Source organism: Mandrillus leucophaeus, unplaced genomic scaffold (genome assembly GCF_000951045.1).
Source record: "Mandrillus leucophaeus isolate KB7577 unplaced genomic scaffold, Mleu.le_1.0 Scaffold1665, whole genome shotgun sequence".
In the NCBI taxonomy this organism is placed as follows: domain Eukaryota; kingdom Metazoa; phylum Chordata; class Mammalia; order Primates; family Cercopithecidae; genus Mandrillus; species Mandrillus leucophaeus.
This window is the reverse complement of record NW_012101660.1, coordinates 127,085-142,886: the sequence shown is the minus strand read 5'-3', so window position 1 is coordinate 142,886 and position 15,802 is coordinate 127,085. Positions and strand designations below refer to the sequence as shown.

The following is a 15,802-nucleotide window of genomic DNA, read 5'->3' as shown; positions in this document are numbered from 1 at the left end:
TTATACACCAGTAACAGACAAACAGAGAGCCAAATCATGAATGAACTTCCATTCACAATTGCTTCAAAGAGAATAAAATACCTAGGAATCCAACTTACAAAGGATGTAAAGGACCTCTTCAACATTTGTATATTCTTTTAGAGAAATATCTATTCAAGTCCTTTGGCCACTTAAAAAATAGGCTGTCTGTCTTTTTCTTTTTGACTTGTAAGAGTTCTTTATGTAATATAGATACTAGACCCTTATAAGATATATGACTAGCAAATATTTTCTCCCATCCTATGAATTGTCTTCATTTTCTTGATAATATTCATTGATGCACAAAGGATTTTAATTTTTATGAAGGTCAATTTATTTCATTTTTCTTTGCTTGCTCAAGTTTTTGGTGTCCTATCTAAAAATCCATTATTGAGCCCAAGGCCATAAAAACTTACCCTAATGCTTTCTTCTAAGAGTATTAAGGTTTTGCACTTACATGCAGGCCATTGATCCATCTTGAGTTAATTTTTATATATGGTGTAAAGAAGGGTCTAATTTCATTTTTGTGTATGCATGTGTACTTGTCCCAGAAACATTATTGAAGATACCATTCTTTTCCTGTTGAATAGTCTTGGCACCCTTGTCAAAAATCAATTAGCCATATATGTATTGGTTTATTTCCGTTGATTTTTTATGTCTACTTTATACCGGTACTACAGTGTTTTTTTTAATCACTGTAGCTTTACAGTTAAGTTTTGAAGTCAGAAATTATGAGTCCTCCAACTTTATTCTTCTTTTTCAATATTGTTTGGCATTTTGGAGCTCCTTGCAGTTCTATATGGTTTTGAGGATTAACTTTCTCATTTCCGTGAATTTAAAAAAAGGCTGTTAAAATATTCATAAGAATTTCATTGAATTTGTAGATCACTTTGGGTAGTATTGCATCTTAACAATATTAAGCATTTTAATTCATGAACATAGTCCTTTCATTTATTTAGTTCTTCTTTGATTTGTTTCAGCAATGTTTTGTAATTTTCAGTGTACAAGTCTTTTATTTCCATGGTTAAATTTATTCCTAGGTATTTTATTCCTTTGGAAGCTGTTGTAAATGGAATTATTTTCTTAATTTCCTTTTCAGATTGTGTACTGCTGTTGTGTAGAAACACACTGATTTTGGTGTTGATTTTGTACCCTGAGATTTTGGTAACTCATTTATTAGCTATAGTAGTATTTTAAAAGTTTTCTATATACATAGAATCATGTCATCTGTAAAAAAAAAAAAAAGATAGTTTGGATGCCTTCCTTTCTTTCCAATTTGGATGCCTTTTACTTCTTTTTCTTGCCTAATTGACCTAGCTAGATCTTCCAGTACAATTTTGAACAGTAGTGGTGAAATTGGACATCCTTGTCTTATTTCTGGTCTTAGAGGTAAAGTTTTCAGTCTTTCACCATTGAGCATTTTTCATAAATTCCCTTTATTATATTAAGTAAGATCCCCAGTGTTTCTAGCTGTCTGAGTATCTTCATGATGAAAGTGTTTTGGATTATGTCAAATGCGTTTTTTTTTACATCAATTGAGATGATCATGTGGCATTTTTCCTTTGTTCTATTAGCATGGTGTATTACATTGATTAATTTTCAATGTAAAATTACATTGAATTTTACGTTGACCCACCCTTGCCTTCCTGCATAAATCTCCCTTGGCCATGGTGTATAATCTTTTCAATATGCTGTTGAATTCAGATTGCTAGTATTTTGTTAACGACTTTTGTATCTGTATTCAGAGGGGGCATTGAAGTCTAGTTTTCTTTTCTTGTGGTTATCTTTGTCTGGCTCTGCTATCAGGGTAATATGGGTTTCACAAGATGAGTTAGTTCCCTCCTCTTCTGTGTTTTGGAAAAATTTGAAAAGAACCAATGTCAATGCTCTTTAAGTGCTTGGTAGAATTCCCCAGTGTGGTCATTCAATCCTGGACTTTCCTTTGTTGAAAAGTAAACAACTTTGATTACTGATTCAATCTCTTTACTTGTTACAGATATGTTCAGAATTTTAACATTTTCTGAGTCAGTTTTGGTAGATTGTGTGTTTTTAGGAATTTGTCCATTTCATCCAGCCTATTTAATTTGGTGGCCTACAATTGCCCACACTATTTTCCGGTAATTATTTTTATTCCTATATGGTAAGCAGCAATATTCCCACTTTAATTTCTGATTTTATTTATTTGTATCTTCTCTTCTTTTTTTAGTCTGTTTAGCTAAAGGTTCATCACTTTTGTTGAATTCTTCAAAGAATTATCTTTTGGTTTTTTTTGACCCTGTTGTTTTTCTATTCTCTAATAAAAACAGTTTTCTTTAAAAAAAAATGGTACGAAGGGTACAGAGGACAGAAAAATTAATTTCCATTGACTTTTGGACTTTTGTTACAAGAATTGGGATATAATTTTGTTATTAAATATCTTTTTCTTAAAAAAAAAAACCAGTCTTATTCCAAAACTCTCATTCAGACGCAAATGTTCAGGCAGTTTCAGTCTTTCTAAACTCTTCTAAATTGTTTGCTAGTATAAAAGGAGAAAGCTCACACATCTCACACATCACACACAGCAATTATCTGTCCACCACAGCCAGTAAATGCTAGTCTATGAAGCATGTTAGTAGGCTCTTGCAAATATTTCATATGTGCCATCCTGTTGTTAGAAATTCAAGATGCAATTTAGGCATCAAAGAATATCCTTATATTTAGATGTCAGTCCAGCTTTCTGACCAGGATTCATCTACAAATTACACAGCCACCATGGTAGGGTGGCAAAACAGATTTTGTTGTGGTTGTTGATAGTTTAGGTCACCCTTAAAAAATCCACTGGCATTTAAAGTGCTAAACAGGTTTCTGTAAAAACTTCTATAGCACTCCTTCCACAGGAATGTTATATGGGAAAATACATTAGTATTTTCCCAGAAATTCTAAATAAAATCCAATCTTGGCAGATCGCAATCTTTATGCTGATGATCAAAATAATTCAAACACCAAAAAGGTAAATATTACTTACCAAAAATTCTATACCGACTCTCTCCCTTGCTTAAAAAAAAACACACTTTCACAATTTCCTCACACCATGTAAGAGCAAACTTAACTTAAGTCACTGAATGAAAGACATTAATTAAGACAAAGTTAGAAGTATCAGATAAAGAATTTTCATCTCACACAAAATATCATTTTATACTCTGTGCTATACTATTCAAATATCATATAGCATCCTACTTTCTGTTCTTCTCACTGACTTCATGGGAGTCTTGAACTCATAATAGGGTGCAGGTATGAGACCTGGTGATGTCTGATCACCATGTACAAATTGCCAAGCACACAGACATCAATGACAGACAATGTAAGTCGAGCATCATCAACATTTCTACTCCTGTGGTCAGTGTTGCCAGTTATTGGGCTACAGTTTAGCATGAGGATCTCATCCAGAGAGATTTCCACTTTTCTTTATTCTAGGGCACCTCAGTACATACCTCATCTCCATCACACAAGGTTCCAGGCGACAGTATCTGGTTCTTGCAAGGAAGAGGCATTCTGTGGGATGGGGAGAAGGCTAATGATCACTATTGACTGACACAGAAAAAAGAAAATTTTCCCACTTGCTTTTGCATTCCATTTACAAGAGAATTCTCTACCACAGCCTTGAAGATCACATATAGATAACAATAGGTCTGAGAGGGTCATCCATTGGCTTTTTGCTGTAGGGTCTTATCTAAAGCCAGACAGTGGAGGGCTGCCTTGGGATCCACCTTGGGTAGGAGAGGGGCTTAGAAACTAGGATCTAAGATAAGGTCCTTCCCGACAACCCAGAAACAGGCACTGGTTGGGCCAGGAATCACAGGCCACCTTGCCAAGGCAGTACACCCAGTTCACACCTTACTCCTCTTGAGCCTCTTCTGTTACTAGCTTCAATTTTGCATCCTTCCCTCCTAAGATCTATTTCGCAGACAAATACCAGAGGGCTGTGGCCAAATATAGCTTGGAACTGGGTAATTTTCTGAGCTTTGGTTGTAAATTTTAAAAATTTATTGTCAATATCTAAAAACGAGGCAATTCCAAATATCAGTAGAAATTTTGGGCTTCTCTTAGAAACGGGAAAATCTGGCAACTGGAGTAGTCTTTCCACAATTGCAACGGACTGGAGCTGAGAAGGAGCTTCACCTTCCCTGAGTGGAAAAACCACAAATTGACCTTCCTCTGCTGTCACACCAACAACACAGAATTGTGTGACCAAATGTGTGGTGTTTTTTTGTCCCCAGATAACAAACAAGCAAGAAAGCAATTCTGTGCAGACATCAGCTAGGTGTCCTCTAATTCAGTTCAATTCTGACACTGTCTACCTGGAAATAGTGTCAGATTCTACAGGTTGAAGGCTTAGTACCCAAGACTGTCCTCTCCCTTCAGATGCCAATTGCAAGCTCCAGGTTGCTTTACATGTTCTTCTGACTGGGGTCCCCATGACTTCCTCCTCAGAGTCCATTAATTTGCTAAAGTGGCTCACAGAACTCAGGGGAACATTTAACTTATGTTGACCAGTTTATTATAAAGGATATTGCAAAGGATACCCAAGTACACCACATAGAAGATATGCATAGGACAAGGTATGGAGGAAGGAGCACAGAGACTCTATGCCTTCTTGGGTGCATCACCCTCCAGGAACCTCCATGTGTTCAATTACCTGGAAGTCCTCCAAACCCTGTTCTCTTGATCCTTTAATAGAGACTTCACTGGACAGCCATAATTGGCAACTGTGTAGAAATGTGACTGGACAAAAAGTGCATAATCTAATACTAATAGACTGAATGGACAAGCTCAGCAAGGCCTTTTCTGTTCAGATTCTTCATGGCCTCTCTGTGTAGCATTCCTTCCTTCAGATATGGAGCAGGACTCCTTCTGAAATGAGGGTTTTATGACCCACAATCAGACAAGATAAGTCAAAGAATTTCTTTATGACCAGCTCCTAGACAGAAAGGTAAGGGATAGAGTATATTTTTAGTTTGAAAAGTCTGCCTGGGGGGAGAAAAAGAAGTAGGTGAAAGGCAAGCAGGGGAAGGTCAGAGAAAGAGATTCTGTTTTCTGATGCCAACTTCTGAGGCCTAAAGCACCCCAACATTATAACAAGGGCTATGGGAGTTATGAGGCAGAAACCACAAATAAAAGCTAATGTATATAATCACAATATCATTCCTTCTAAGACAGGTCAAGTGCTCTCTGGACCTATCAGTGCCTGAGTTTGCAGCGTTGACTCCATAGTTTCCCACGACTTTCATAGCTTCTACAGCATGAATGTAGAAGACTCTGTAAGGAAGACAGTATTTTCAAAATGGGAAGCAGGGATCTCTGTGTCTTTGCAAACTGGCCCAGTACGAATCTCTGGTCTCCTATTCATCTTATCTACTCAAAATCTTTTTAAATCTTACCTTGCCTACTTGCTGAAGGAGTATATATAGATTTACTTTTTTGCTCCTTACTTCATTAAAGCTATTTGTTAAATTGCTACAGATAACTTTTCTGTCTTATTAATTTCTCTCCTTTCCTGAAAATCCATCATACTGCCATATCTGAGATATCTGTGGTTGGCTTTCCCCATCTTAGTAATATGACAGTTTTTTTTCTCAGTGTCAGAACAAAGGGAAAAGCAGGCCCCAAGTCTTCCAAGTCAGATAATACTCTTGTTCCCATACTCCACTCTGCCCCTTCCCTGTGATCTGCCATAAAACATCAACATGGCTCAGCAGAATTAATGGGGGGCATGGTGCTACTCTTGATAAGGCACCAAATAATACTTAACTGCCATAAGAAAATTATTTATTTGAAGAGGTGAATGATAAAGCAACAAGGTTTAGAAGGCAAAGAATTAATTTGGGGATAGGACATAGATCCGGTTAAAACTTTGTCTCTGGTATTTTTTTATCAAAATGATTTTATTAAGTGAACTCCTGAGCATCAATTCACATATTTATGAGTGAAGAGTAAACACAAGAACATATGTAAAGCAACCAACACTGTGCTTGGAAAACAGTATGGACTCAATGAGATTGGTTCCTTGGATTCCAAGCTGGTGGCATAGAAGCAAGCTGGCTTCATTTCCTACTACAGGAAGCCAAAAAATATATATACAGCACCAAGATTATAACTAATAATATCCCAGAACTCAACTGTGCATACTAGTCAGTTCATGCCACAGAGAAATGAAAAAAGTTCCATGCAGATGGTAAGACAATCAGATTTTCATGTCTGCAACACCTCTCCCTGAAATCTGCCCAGCATCAAACACATAAAAACTTCCCCTGACTCATGGTTTCTACACTAGAAAAAGTGAGACTGAGGTTGACAACAAGCTTCTCTATCATCTTAAGTTCTCTGGTAGGAGGCCTGTCTCTGCCTCAACCCACAGGAAACATCATGAGTGCCTGAAGGAAGAAATATCCTTAAGGCAGCCAGAAACAATGGGAGAAGGTGGAACACCCACTCCCATCCCTGAAAACTGCTCTGTAACTCAGCCAAAAGAGACACTATATCAGAATGGCTGCTGAGCAGCACCATGTTAGAGCAGGTATGTTCCAAAGTTCCTCTGAGCATGAAACTCAGTCAGCCTTCCCACACTGTTGGGATATCCCTCTTGAGACCTGCCTCACTCAGGACACACAGTGGTCCAATCATTTGTTAGAGCTGAGCAAACCTGGGCTTTCAATATCATCTAGTATCAAAAAGGAGGCAGTGACCTAGGAGGGAAAAAATTAAGAAATTCAAAAGGTAAATTACAAAGAATCACCAAGCATCTATATCTAATAAAAACAAAACAAGCTAGAGAGAGAAGACTGGAATAAATAATCTTTCAATGTGAACATATAGATGTACATCCACAAGAAAATCAATAATCAGGAAACCATGACCTCCTCAAATGGACAGAGCAATAAACCAGTGACTAACCCTAAGAAGATGGTGATATGTGAGCTCTCCGGTCAAGATTTCAAAACAGTAGTTTTAATGACATTCAGTGATCTCTGAAAAAAAACAGACAGAAGAGAAATTTAGAAAATCCTCACAGACATTTAACAAACAGATTGAAATAATAATTGAAAAAATCAGAATCTTGGAACTGAGAAATACATTTGCAAAATTGAAAAAATTCTGTAGAGGCTCTCAACAGCAAAAAGGATAAAGCAGAGGGAACAATCAGTGAATCACTGATCTCAAAAGTGATCTTAAAGGCAAGCTATTTGAAAATGCACAGTCGGAGGAGAAAAGAAAAGAATGAAAAGGAATGAAGATTACCTACAAGATATAGAAAGTTACCTCAAAAGGACAAATTTAAGGATTATTGGTGTTCAAGAGGGCATTGAGCAAGAGCAAGGGGCAGAAAGCTTATTTAAAGAAATAATAACAGAAAACTTTCCAAAACTTGAGAAAGATACAAATATTAAGACAGGAAAGTCAGAGAACACCAGATTTGACCCAAGTAAGACTACTCCAAGGCATATAATAATCAAACTCTCAAAAGTCAAGACAAAGGGAGAATCCTAAAAGCAGCAAGAGAAAATAACAAATAACATATAAAGGAATTCCAATTAGTGTGGCAATAGACTTTTCAACAGAAACCATGCAGGATGGGAAAGAGTAGGACAATATTTTCAAAATGCTGAAAGAAAATAACTGTCATCCAAGAATATTACATCCAGCAAAGCTATCCTTCAAATATGAAGCAGAGATAAAGTTTTTCCCAGGTAAGTAAAAGCCAAAAGAATTCACCACCATCAGACTGTCTTACAGAAATGCTAAAGGGAGATTTTTAATCTGAAATAAAAAATAATAATGTACAAAAAAAAAAAAAAAACAACTTAAGGTATAAAATTCATTGGTAAAATTAAGTACGAAGACAACTCAAAAAAACCCAGTACTGTAATTTCAATGTACAATCTGCTCATACTTCTGGTATAAAGCCCAAAAGAGAAATCTGTCAAAAATGAGGATAGCTAAAGCAACCTATTAAGAGACGGGCAACATTAAAACATGTCAACAAAGACAACAAAGTGTCAAAATGGGGAGGAGGGATGGAGTTAAAGTATAGGTTTTTTTTTTTTTTTTTTAAGTTTTTTCTTTCTTTGTTTCTATTATTCCCTTGTGATCTGAGATAAGTTGTCATTTTTAAAAATAACTTGCATTATCTAAAAGATGCTTTTTGTGTGCTTCATAGTAACCACAATGCACAAATCTATCGTAGATACACTAAGATAAAAAAGGAACAAATTAAAATGTACTACCAGAGAAAATAACCACAAAAGAAAGACAGTAAGAAAGGAAAAGAGGAGTTACAAAACAACGAGAAAACAGGAAACAAAATGGCAGTAGTAAGTCCTTATCAATAATAACATGGATATAAATGGATTCAACCCTCCAATTAAAAGACATAGAGTAGCTAAACTGATAAAGAAAGAAGACCAAACTACGTGCTGCCAAAAGAAATCCACTTCACCTATAAAGATACATATATACTGAAAGTGAAGGGATGGAAAAAGATAAGCCGAAAAAGATCAAGAATAGCGATATTTATAACAGATCAAAGATACTACTAGTCAAAAACTATAAAAAGAGACAAAGAAGGTCAATATATAATGATAAAGGGGTCAATTCAGCAAGAGGATATAACAACTATAAATATCTATGCACCCAACATCGGAGCACCCAAGTATATAGAGCAAACAGATCTAAAGGGAAAGGTAGATTGCCACATAGTAGGCAATTAGTATTGCAGGGGATTTCAACACTGCACTCAGTAGTGGACAGATCAACCAAACAGAGAGCCAACAAAGAAACCTCAGAGTTAAACTACACTCAAGACCTAATAGACCTATTTGAGATTCAGAGAACACCTCACTCATCAACTGCAGAACACATTCTTTCAATCAGCACAGGGAACATTCCCCAGAATATAATGTATCATAGGTCATAAAATGAGTCTCAAAAAATTCAAATAAGAAAAAATCATATCAAGTATCTTTTCTTGCCACAGTGGAATAAAACTAGAAGTCAATAACAAGAGGAATCTCAGAAACTACACAAACACATAGAAATAGAACAGCATGCTTCCGAACAACCAATGGGTCAAGGAAGAAATTAAAAAGGAAATTTAAAAGTTTCTTGAAACAAATTAGAATGTAAATACAACACACCAAAATCTATGGAATATAGAAAAAACAATACTCAGAAGTTTACATTAATAAACATCTACATTAAAAAGTAAAAATATTTCAAATAATCAACTTTATGATGAACCTCAAGGAACTAGAAAAACAAGAACAAATCAAACCCAAAATTAGTAGTAGGAAAGAAATAACATAAATCAGAACAGACATAAATGAAGTTGATATTTTAAAAAACACAAACAATGAAATGAAAGTTAGTTTTTTAAAAAGATAAGCAAAATTGATAAACCTTTAGCTAAACTAACTAAAAACACATAGGGAAGACCCAAACAAACACATTCAGAAATTAAAAAAGATACCTAACAACTGAAACCACAAGGATAATTAGCAACTATAATGAACAACTATCCACCCACAAATTGGAAAACACGGAAGAAATTGATAACTTTTTGGATATATATAATCTAATAAGATTGAACCATGAAGAAATAGAAATCCTTAGCAAACCTATAATGGATAATAAGATCAAAACTATAACAAAAAGTCTCCTATTAAAAAAAGCCCAGGATGTAATAATTTCACTGCTGAATTCTACCAAACATTGAAGAACGAATACCAAATTCTCCTAAAACGCTTCAAAAAAACTGGAGAGGGGAGAGTACTTCAAACTCATTCTATGAGTCGAGTATTACCCTGATACCAAAACGAGACAAGGATACAACAAAAAAAGGAAAGAAAACTATAGGCCAATATCACTAATGAACACAGATGAAAAAAAAAAAAAAAAAAGCTCAACAAAATACCAGCAAAATGAATTCAACAACACATTAAAAAGAACACTCATCATGATCAAGTGAGATTCATCCCAGGGGTGAAAGGATGGCTCAACATACACAAGTCAACAAATGTAATACATCACATTCACAGAAAGAACCAAGAACAAAAACTATATGATTATTTCAATAGATGCCAAAAAAGCATTCAATAAAATTCAACCTATTATGATAAAAAGCCTCAACAAACTGGGTATAGAAGAAACATACCCCAAAATAATAAAGACCATATATAACAAACACACAGTCAACATCATACTGAACGGGGAAAACGTGAAAGCCTTTTGTCTGAGATCTGGAACAGACAAGGATGCCCACTTTCACCACTTTTAATCAATATAGTACTGGAAGTCCTACGCAGAGCAATTCAGCAAGAGAAATAAGTGGCACCCAAATTGGAAAGAAAGAAGTCAAATTAGCCTTGTTTGCACACGACATGATCTTACACCTCAAAAAACCAAAAGACTACACCACAAAACTGTTAGAGCTGACAAATGATTTAGGTAAAGTTGCAAATCCAAAATAAACATACAAAAACCAGTAGCATTTATAAATGCCAATGCCAAACAATCTGAAAATAATGTTTTTTAAAAATCCCATTTGCAGTAGCTACAAAGAATATAAAATACCTAGGAATCAATTTAACCAAAGATGTGAAAGATCTATACAAAAAACACATAAAACACTGATAAAATAAAGTGAGGAGGACACACACACACAAAGAAAAGAGATTGCATGCTAATGGATTGGAAGAACTAATGTTGTTAAAATGCAAATACTACCCCAAGCAATTTACAGATTCTATGCAATCTTTATCAAAATACCAATAACATTTTACCCAGAAATAGAAAAAAAAAACAAAACAAAACTTAAAAAGTATATGGAACCATAAAAGACCCCAAAGAGCCAAGGCAATCCTGAGCAAGAGAACAAAGCTGGTGGCAACACACTACCTGACTTCAAAATATACTAAAAAGCTATAGTAACCAAATCAGCAAGGTACTGGCATAAAAACAGACACAAAAACCAATGAAACAGAATATAGAACCCAGATGTAACTCCATACATTTACACCCAACTCATTTTTGACAAAGTTGCCAACAACACACGATGGGGGAAGTTCAGTCTGTTCAATAAATGGTGCTGGGAAAACTGGATAAACACACACAGAAGAATGTAAACTAGTGCATTTCCACTACGGAAAACAGTATGGAGGTTCCTCGAGAAACTAAAAATAGAACAACTACATGATCCAGCAATTCCACTACTGGGTATATAACCAAAAGAAAAGAAATCAATATATTGAAGAGATATCTGTAGTCCAATGTTTACTGCAGTAGTATTCACATTAGCTAAAATATGAAATGAATCTAAGTGCCGATCAATAGATAAATGAATAAAGAAAATGCAGGCTTGGTGTGGTGGCATGCACCTGTAATCCCAGCACTTTGGAAGGCCCAGGTGGGAGAATTGCTTGAGCCCAGGAGTTTGAGACCAGCCTGGGCAACATAGTGAGACCTCATTTCTACAATTTTTTATTTAATTAGCCGGGTATGGTGGGCATGCACCTGTAGTCCCAGCTACTGGGGAGGCCGAGGTGGGAGGACCACTTAAGCCCAGGAGGTTGAGGCTGCAGTGAGCCATGATTGCACCACTATACTCCAGCCTGTGTGACAGAGTAAGACGCTATCTCAACAACAACAACAAAGTATGGTAACTATAGATAATGGAATAATATTCTTCCATAAAGAAGAATGAAGTCCTGTCATTTGCAGCAACATTAATGGAACTAGAGGTCATTATGTAAAGAGAAATAAGTCAGGCACAGAAAGACAAATATTGCATGTACTCATTTATATATAGGAGCTAAAACAAGAAGATCTCATGAAGACAGAGAGCAGATTGGTGGTTACCAGAGGCAAGGAAGGGTGGGGGAGAGGGAGAAGAAGGTTGATGAATGGGTATAAATAAATAGTTAGATAGAAGAAATAAGATATGATGTTCAATAGATCAGTAGGGTGACTTTAGTTGACATTAGTCTATTGCACATTTCAAAATAGCTAGAAAACAGCAAGTCAAATGTTAACACAAAGGCAAGATAAATACTTAAGGTGACAAATACCCCAATTATCCTAATTTGATTATACGAATGTATCAAATCATAACATGTACCCCCAAAAATGTACATCTATTGTGTAATAGTAAAAAATTAAAACATTTAAAAAACAACAAAAAAGACTGGTTGCTTCCCTAGTTCTATAACCCACAGACAGCTGGAGCCAAGTCTCAGAAATCCTAGCCTAGCCTTCTCAGTGATATGCAGAGAATATCTGAGGAGTCTGTACAGGAAATGCTAGGAATTACATTAACTTCAATATGAACGCACATCAACAGCAAGGAAAGAAAACCATCATCCTGGGGAACTCAGGAGTGAAATTCAATTTAAAAGATAGAGCCACTGCCAAATGAAACGTTGGTCCTTATGCCTTGATCTCCTCTCTATGAATCCTGTATCTCCTGCCTAGAGCTTCTCTCAAGGTGCTGCTTGGTTAAGCCCATCTCTCAACACCCATCACCTGTGCTGTCGCTATATTGTAAAGTTGTGTTCTTTGCTACTGGTATTGGCCTACAGACCAGCAGCATTAGCATCATCTGGGAGCTTATTAGCAATGCCCCGGTCCAGACATACAGAGAATCAGAATCTGCATTTTAACAAGATTCCAGGTGATTCCTATGTACATTAAAGTGTGAGAAGCTCTGCTGTAGTTCACATACTGTGTCATTTGGGCGCTTTCTTGTTTATGTCAGATGGGCTGTTTATTGAGCATGTTTCATGTGCCAACAATTTTAGATACTTTATATTCTCTAATATTCACAAAAGTAGAAATTATTATGAATAACTTATATATGCTTAAACTGTGACTCAGAGAGTTTGAGTCTTTCCCAAGCAGTCAAGAAGGGATCATAGCCTCTCAAGCAGTCATTTGTATCTCAATTCTAGAGCTGAAGCTCTCAATAGGGTTTAGGAAGAAGAGTCTTCAAAATTTTGGTAATCTCTCTGAGAAACTCCATGAAATATATGATATGTAATTTTATCACATGAGTGAGGAGTATAAAAATCACAAGCTAAGGCCGGGTGCAGTGGCTCACGCCTGTAATCCCAGTACTTTGGGATGCTGAGGCGGGCGAATCACTTGAGGTCAGGAGTTCGAGACCAGCCTGGCCAACATGGTGAAACCCCATCTCTACCAAAAATACAAAAATTAGCCGGGTGTGGTGGCATGTGCCTGTAATCCTAGCTACTCAGGAGGCTGAGGCAGGAGAATTGCTTGAACCTGGAAGGCGGAGTTTGCAGTGAGCTGAGATCACACCACTGCACTCCAGCCTGGACAACAGAGAAGACTCCATCTCAAAAAAAAAAAAAAAAAAAAAATCTCAAGCTGGAACATGAAAAAATCTGTGAGTCATACCTCACAGCTGCTTCTGAATCTTGCCAATAATAGTCATCTGCTCCTTGGTCACTGATTTTGCCCTCTGTTCATACTCACAGGCCAATAAGTTGTGAGAAGCATCAAAGCATTAGGAAATGTGTGTGAGGAAAACTTAAAAATAAGACAGCTTTGTTAACTTAATTTTTACGCCTGTAATTTGGAAGACAACCACGCCTGTCCCGTTTTGGCAGTCAGACAAGCTACGTGTAGCTCTTAGTATTTTGAAGGAGGGGCGTTAGAGAGCTATTGGCCTGGAAACTCTACTTGAGCACTTTATGATGCAGAAAATCAGCCATGCAGCACTTTTGGTGCTGGAAACCTTCCCACCTAAACAGGCCAACACAAAATCACATACTTTTTGTACATCTCCATCCCCTGAAAGTACCCACCACTGCCATCATACCCCATTAATGGCAACCAGGTGAGATGTCTCCTCTCTCAGCACCTATAGATGTTAAGTACCTACAGGCCAGCAATGAAATCTAAACCATAACACCTCTCCCTTGTTCATCTCCCACCTTTTTTCTTATTTCCATGCATTAAATAAACCCCTATTCAATGAGGACTTATTTAATAAGATGACAATGTAATTTAATAATACGATTAGGCCAGGCGCAGTGGCTCACGCCTGTAATGCCAGCACTTTGGAAGGCCAAAGTGGGCGGATCACTTGAGGCCAGGAGTTCGAGACCAGCCTGGCCAACATGGTGGAACTGTCTCTACTAAAACTAAAAAATTAGCCGGATGTGGTGGCTCACGCCTATAATCCCAGCTACTTGGGAGGCTGAGGCAGGTGAATGGCTGGTCGCGGGAGGCGGAGGTTGCAGTGAGCCGAGATTGTGCCACTGAACTCCAGCCTGGGTGACAGAGTGAGACTCTGTCTCAAAATAATAATAAGAAGATTAGCATTTATTGAGTGCCTGCAACGTGCACTGTATGCGATATTTTCAGATTTGTCTTCAGTTCTCACAGAGATAGGGGAAAAGCCAGGCTTGGATGGGGTTAAGTGACTTGCCCAAGACCACAGGGCCACGGAGGGGAGGGACTAGCAGTGGTATGCTCGTATGAGGGCACATAACATTGCACGGGCTCTTTGGGCAAAATAGCCTTTCTTCCCACCTCACCAAGCGCTCTACAAAGGAGAAAGAGCTCCAGGAGTCCTACTGGCCTCAAGATAGTCTCATGTTTCTACGGCAGGGTTCTCAAAGTTTGGTCCACTTGGGCCGGCATCCTGACCCCGAGAAGCTGAATTTTCCACCACTCCATCTCTGCCCCCAACCCGCGCCGGTACTTTCAGACGCTCATGAGTGAGATTCAGAGTGGACTGGGGGTCATTCTGCGCAAAGGTGGTCTTAGGTTTCCCATCAGAAAGAATATCGAGATTACCCATGCAAAATCCAGCGAGGCCCAGGGGCAGTTTACCAACCTCAAGGAAATGTACTGCCGTGTTCGGGCCCAACCTCAGGCAATGAGAGGAAACTGAAGGAGAAACCCACAGCACGCACGCAGGAGGCTGCCCTGCGTTGGCCAGCGGCAGGCGCCTCCGAGAGATCAGGGAGGAGAACTTGTTCAGCCTGAGCACTCGGGGCGGGGACGGGGACCCTCAGCCTTCCCCTCCGCGACTGCCAGGGAAGGCACGCCACACCCAGTCAGCTGCCAGGTTTGCGAGCACCACCTCCCAGGAAGCAGCCACTCCCGTCACCTCCCCTTTCCAGGTCACGTTTAGATTGTCATCTCCCGGACGTCCCGGCTCCACTTCCAGACCCCTGGGACACGCCCGCCCCCGCCCCCAACCCTCTCGTTTTTTTCACCAGCCGACTGGGGTTGGGGGTGGAGAGACTTTGGCCAACAGCTGCCTCTGCCTGGAGAAGGATTTAAGGTCCTGTCCAGCCTTGTCCCTTCCTTGCAAACCCCCCGATTCACGCAGAAAACCCAATGAGCGCTCCACAGCACCGCATGCTGCACGCATCTGCGGGCCGCGCCCAAGGCCACAGCCCTCAAGTTCGTCGCTGGGCCAAGCAGCCGCCGGCTTCTTCGCGCTTACCGCGCGGCCCACGGATGCGGGGAAGAGGGCAAGCCAGGGCAGGGGATGGTGCGACAACGGGACCGAACAGTAACCCCTGCAGGCGGCTGGACGATAACTTGGCCTAGGACCGGTTCCCCGCGGCTGCAAGCTGCGTTCCATCTGTGATCACACCCTGCAGCAGTCAAAGCACTCCCACTCACACACGGGCTGCACAGGCACAGCTGCAGTACACCGAACTCACACACACTACACGCAAACACGTAGTTGTATGCACAAGCTCACACAATCACA

The 15,802-nt window shown here is 38.7% G+C and overlaps 1 protein-coding gene across 2 annotated transcripts in view; it reads right to left on the bottom strand.

Moving 5' to 3' along the window:
- Positions 1-5,285, bottom strand: part of PQLC2L (PQ loop repeat containing 2-like) — a 46,860-nt gene extending 41,575 nt beyond the window's left edge. For both annotated transcript variants that reach the window (XM_011976463.1, XM_011976464.1), the window contains exon 1: positions 5,205-5,285. In XM_011976463.1, coding sequence (XP_011831853.1) covers positions 5,205-5,285 — 81 coding nt within the window. The remainder of the gene's footprint in view (positions 1-5,204) is intronic.
- Between the last annotated feature and the right edge of the window lie 10,517 nt (positions 5,286-15,802).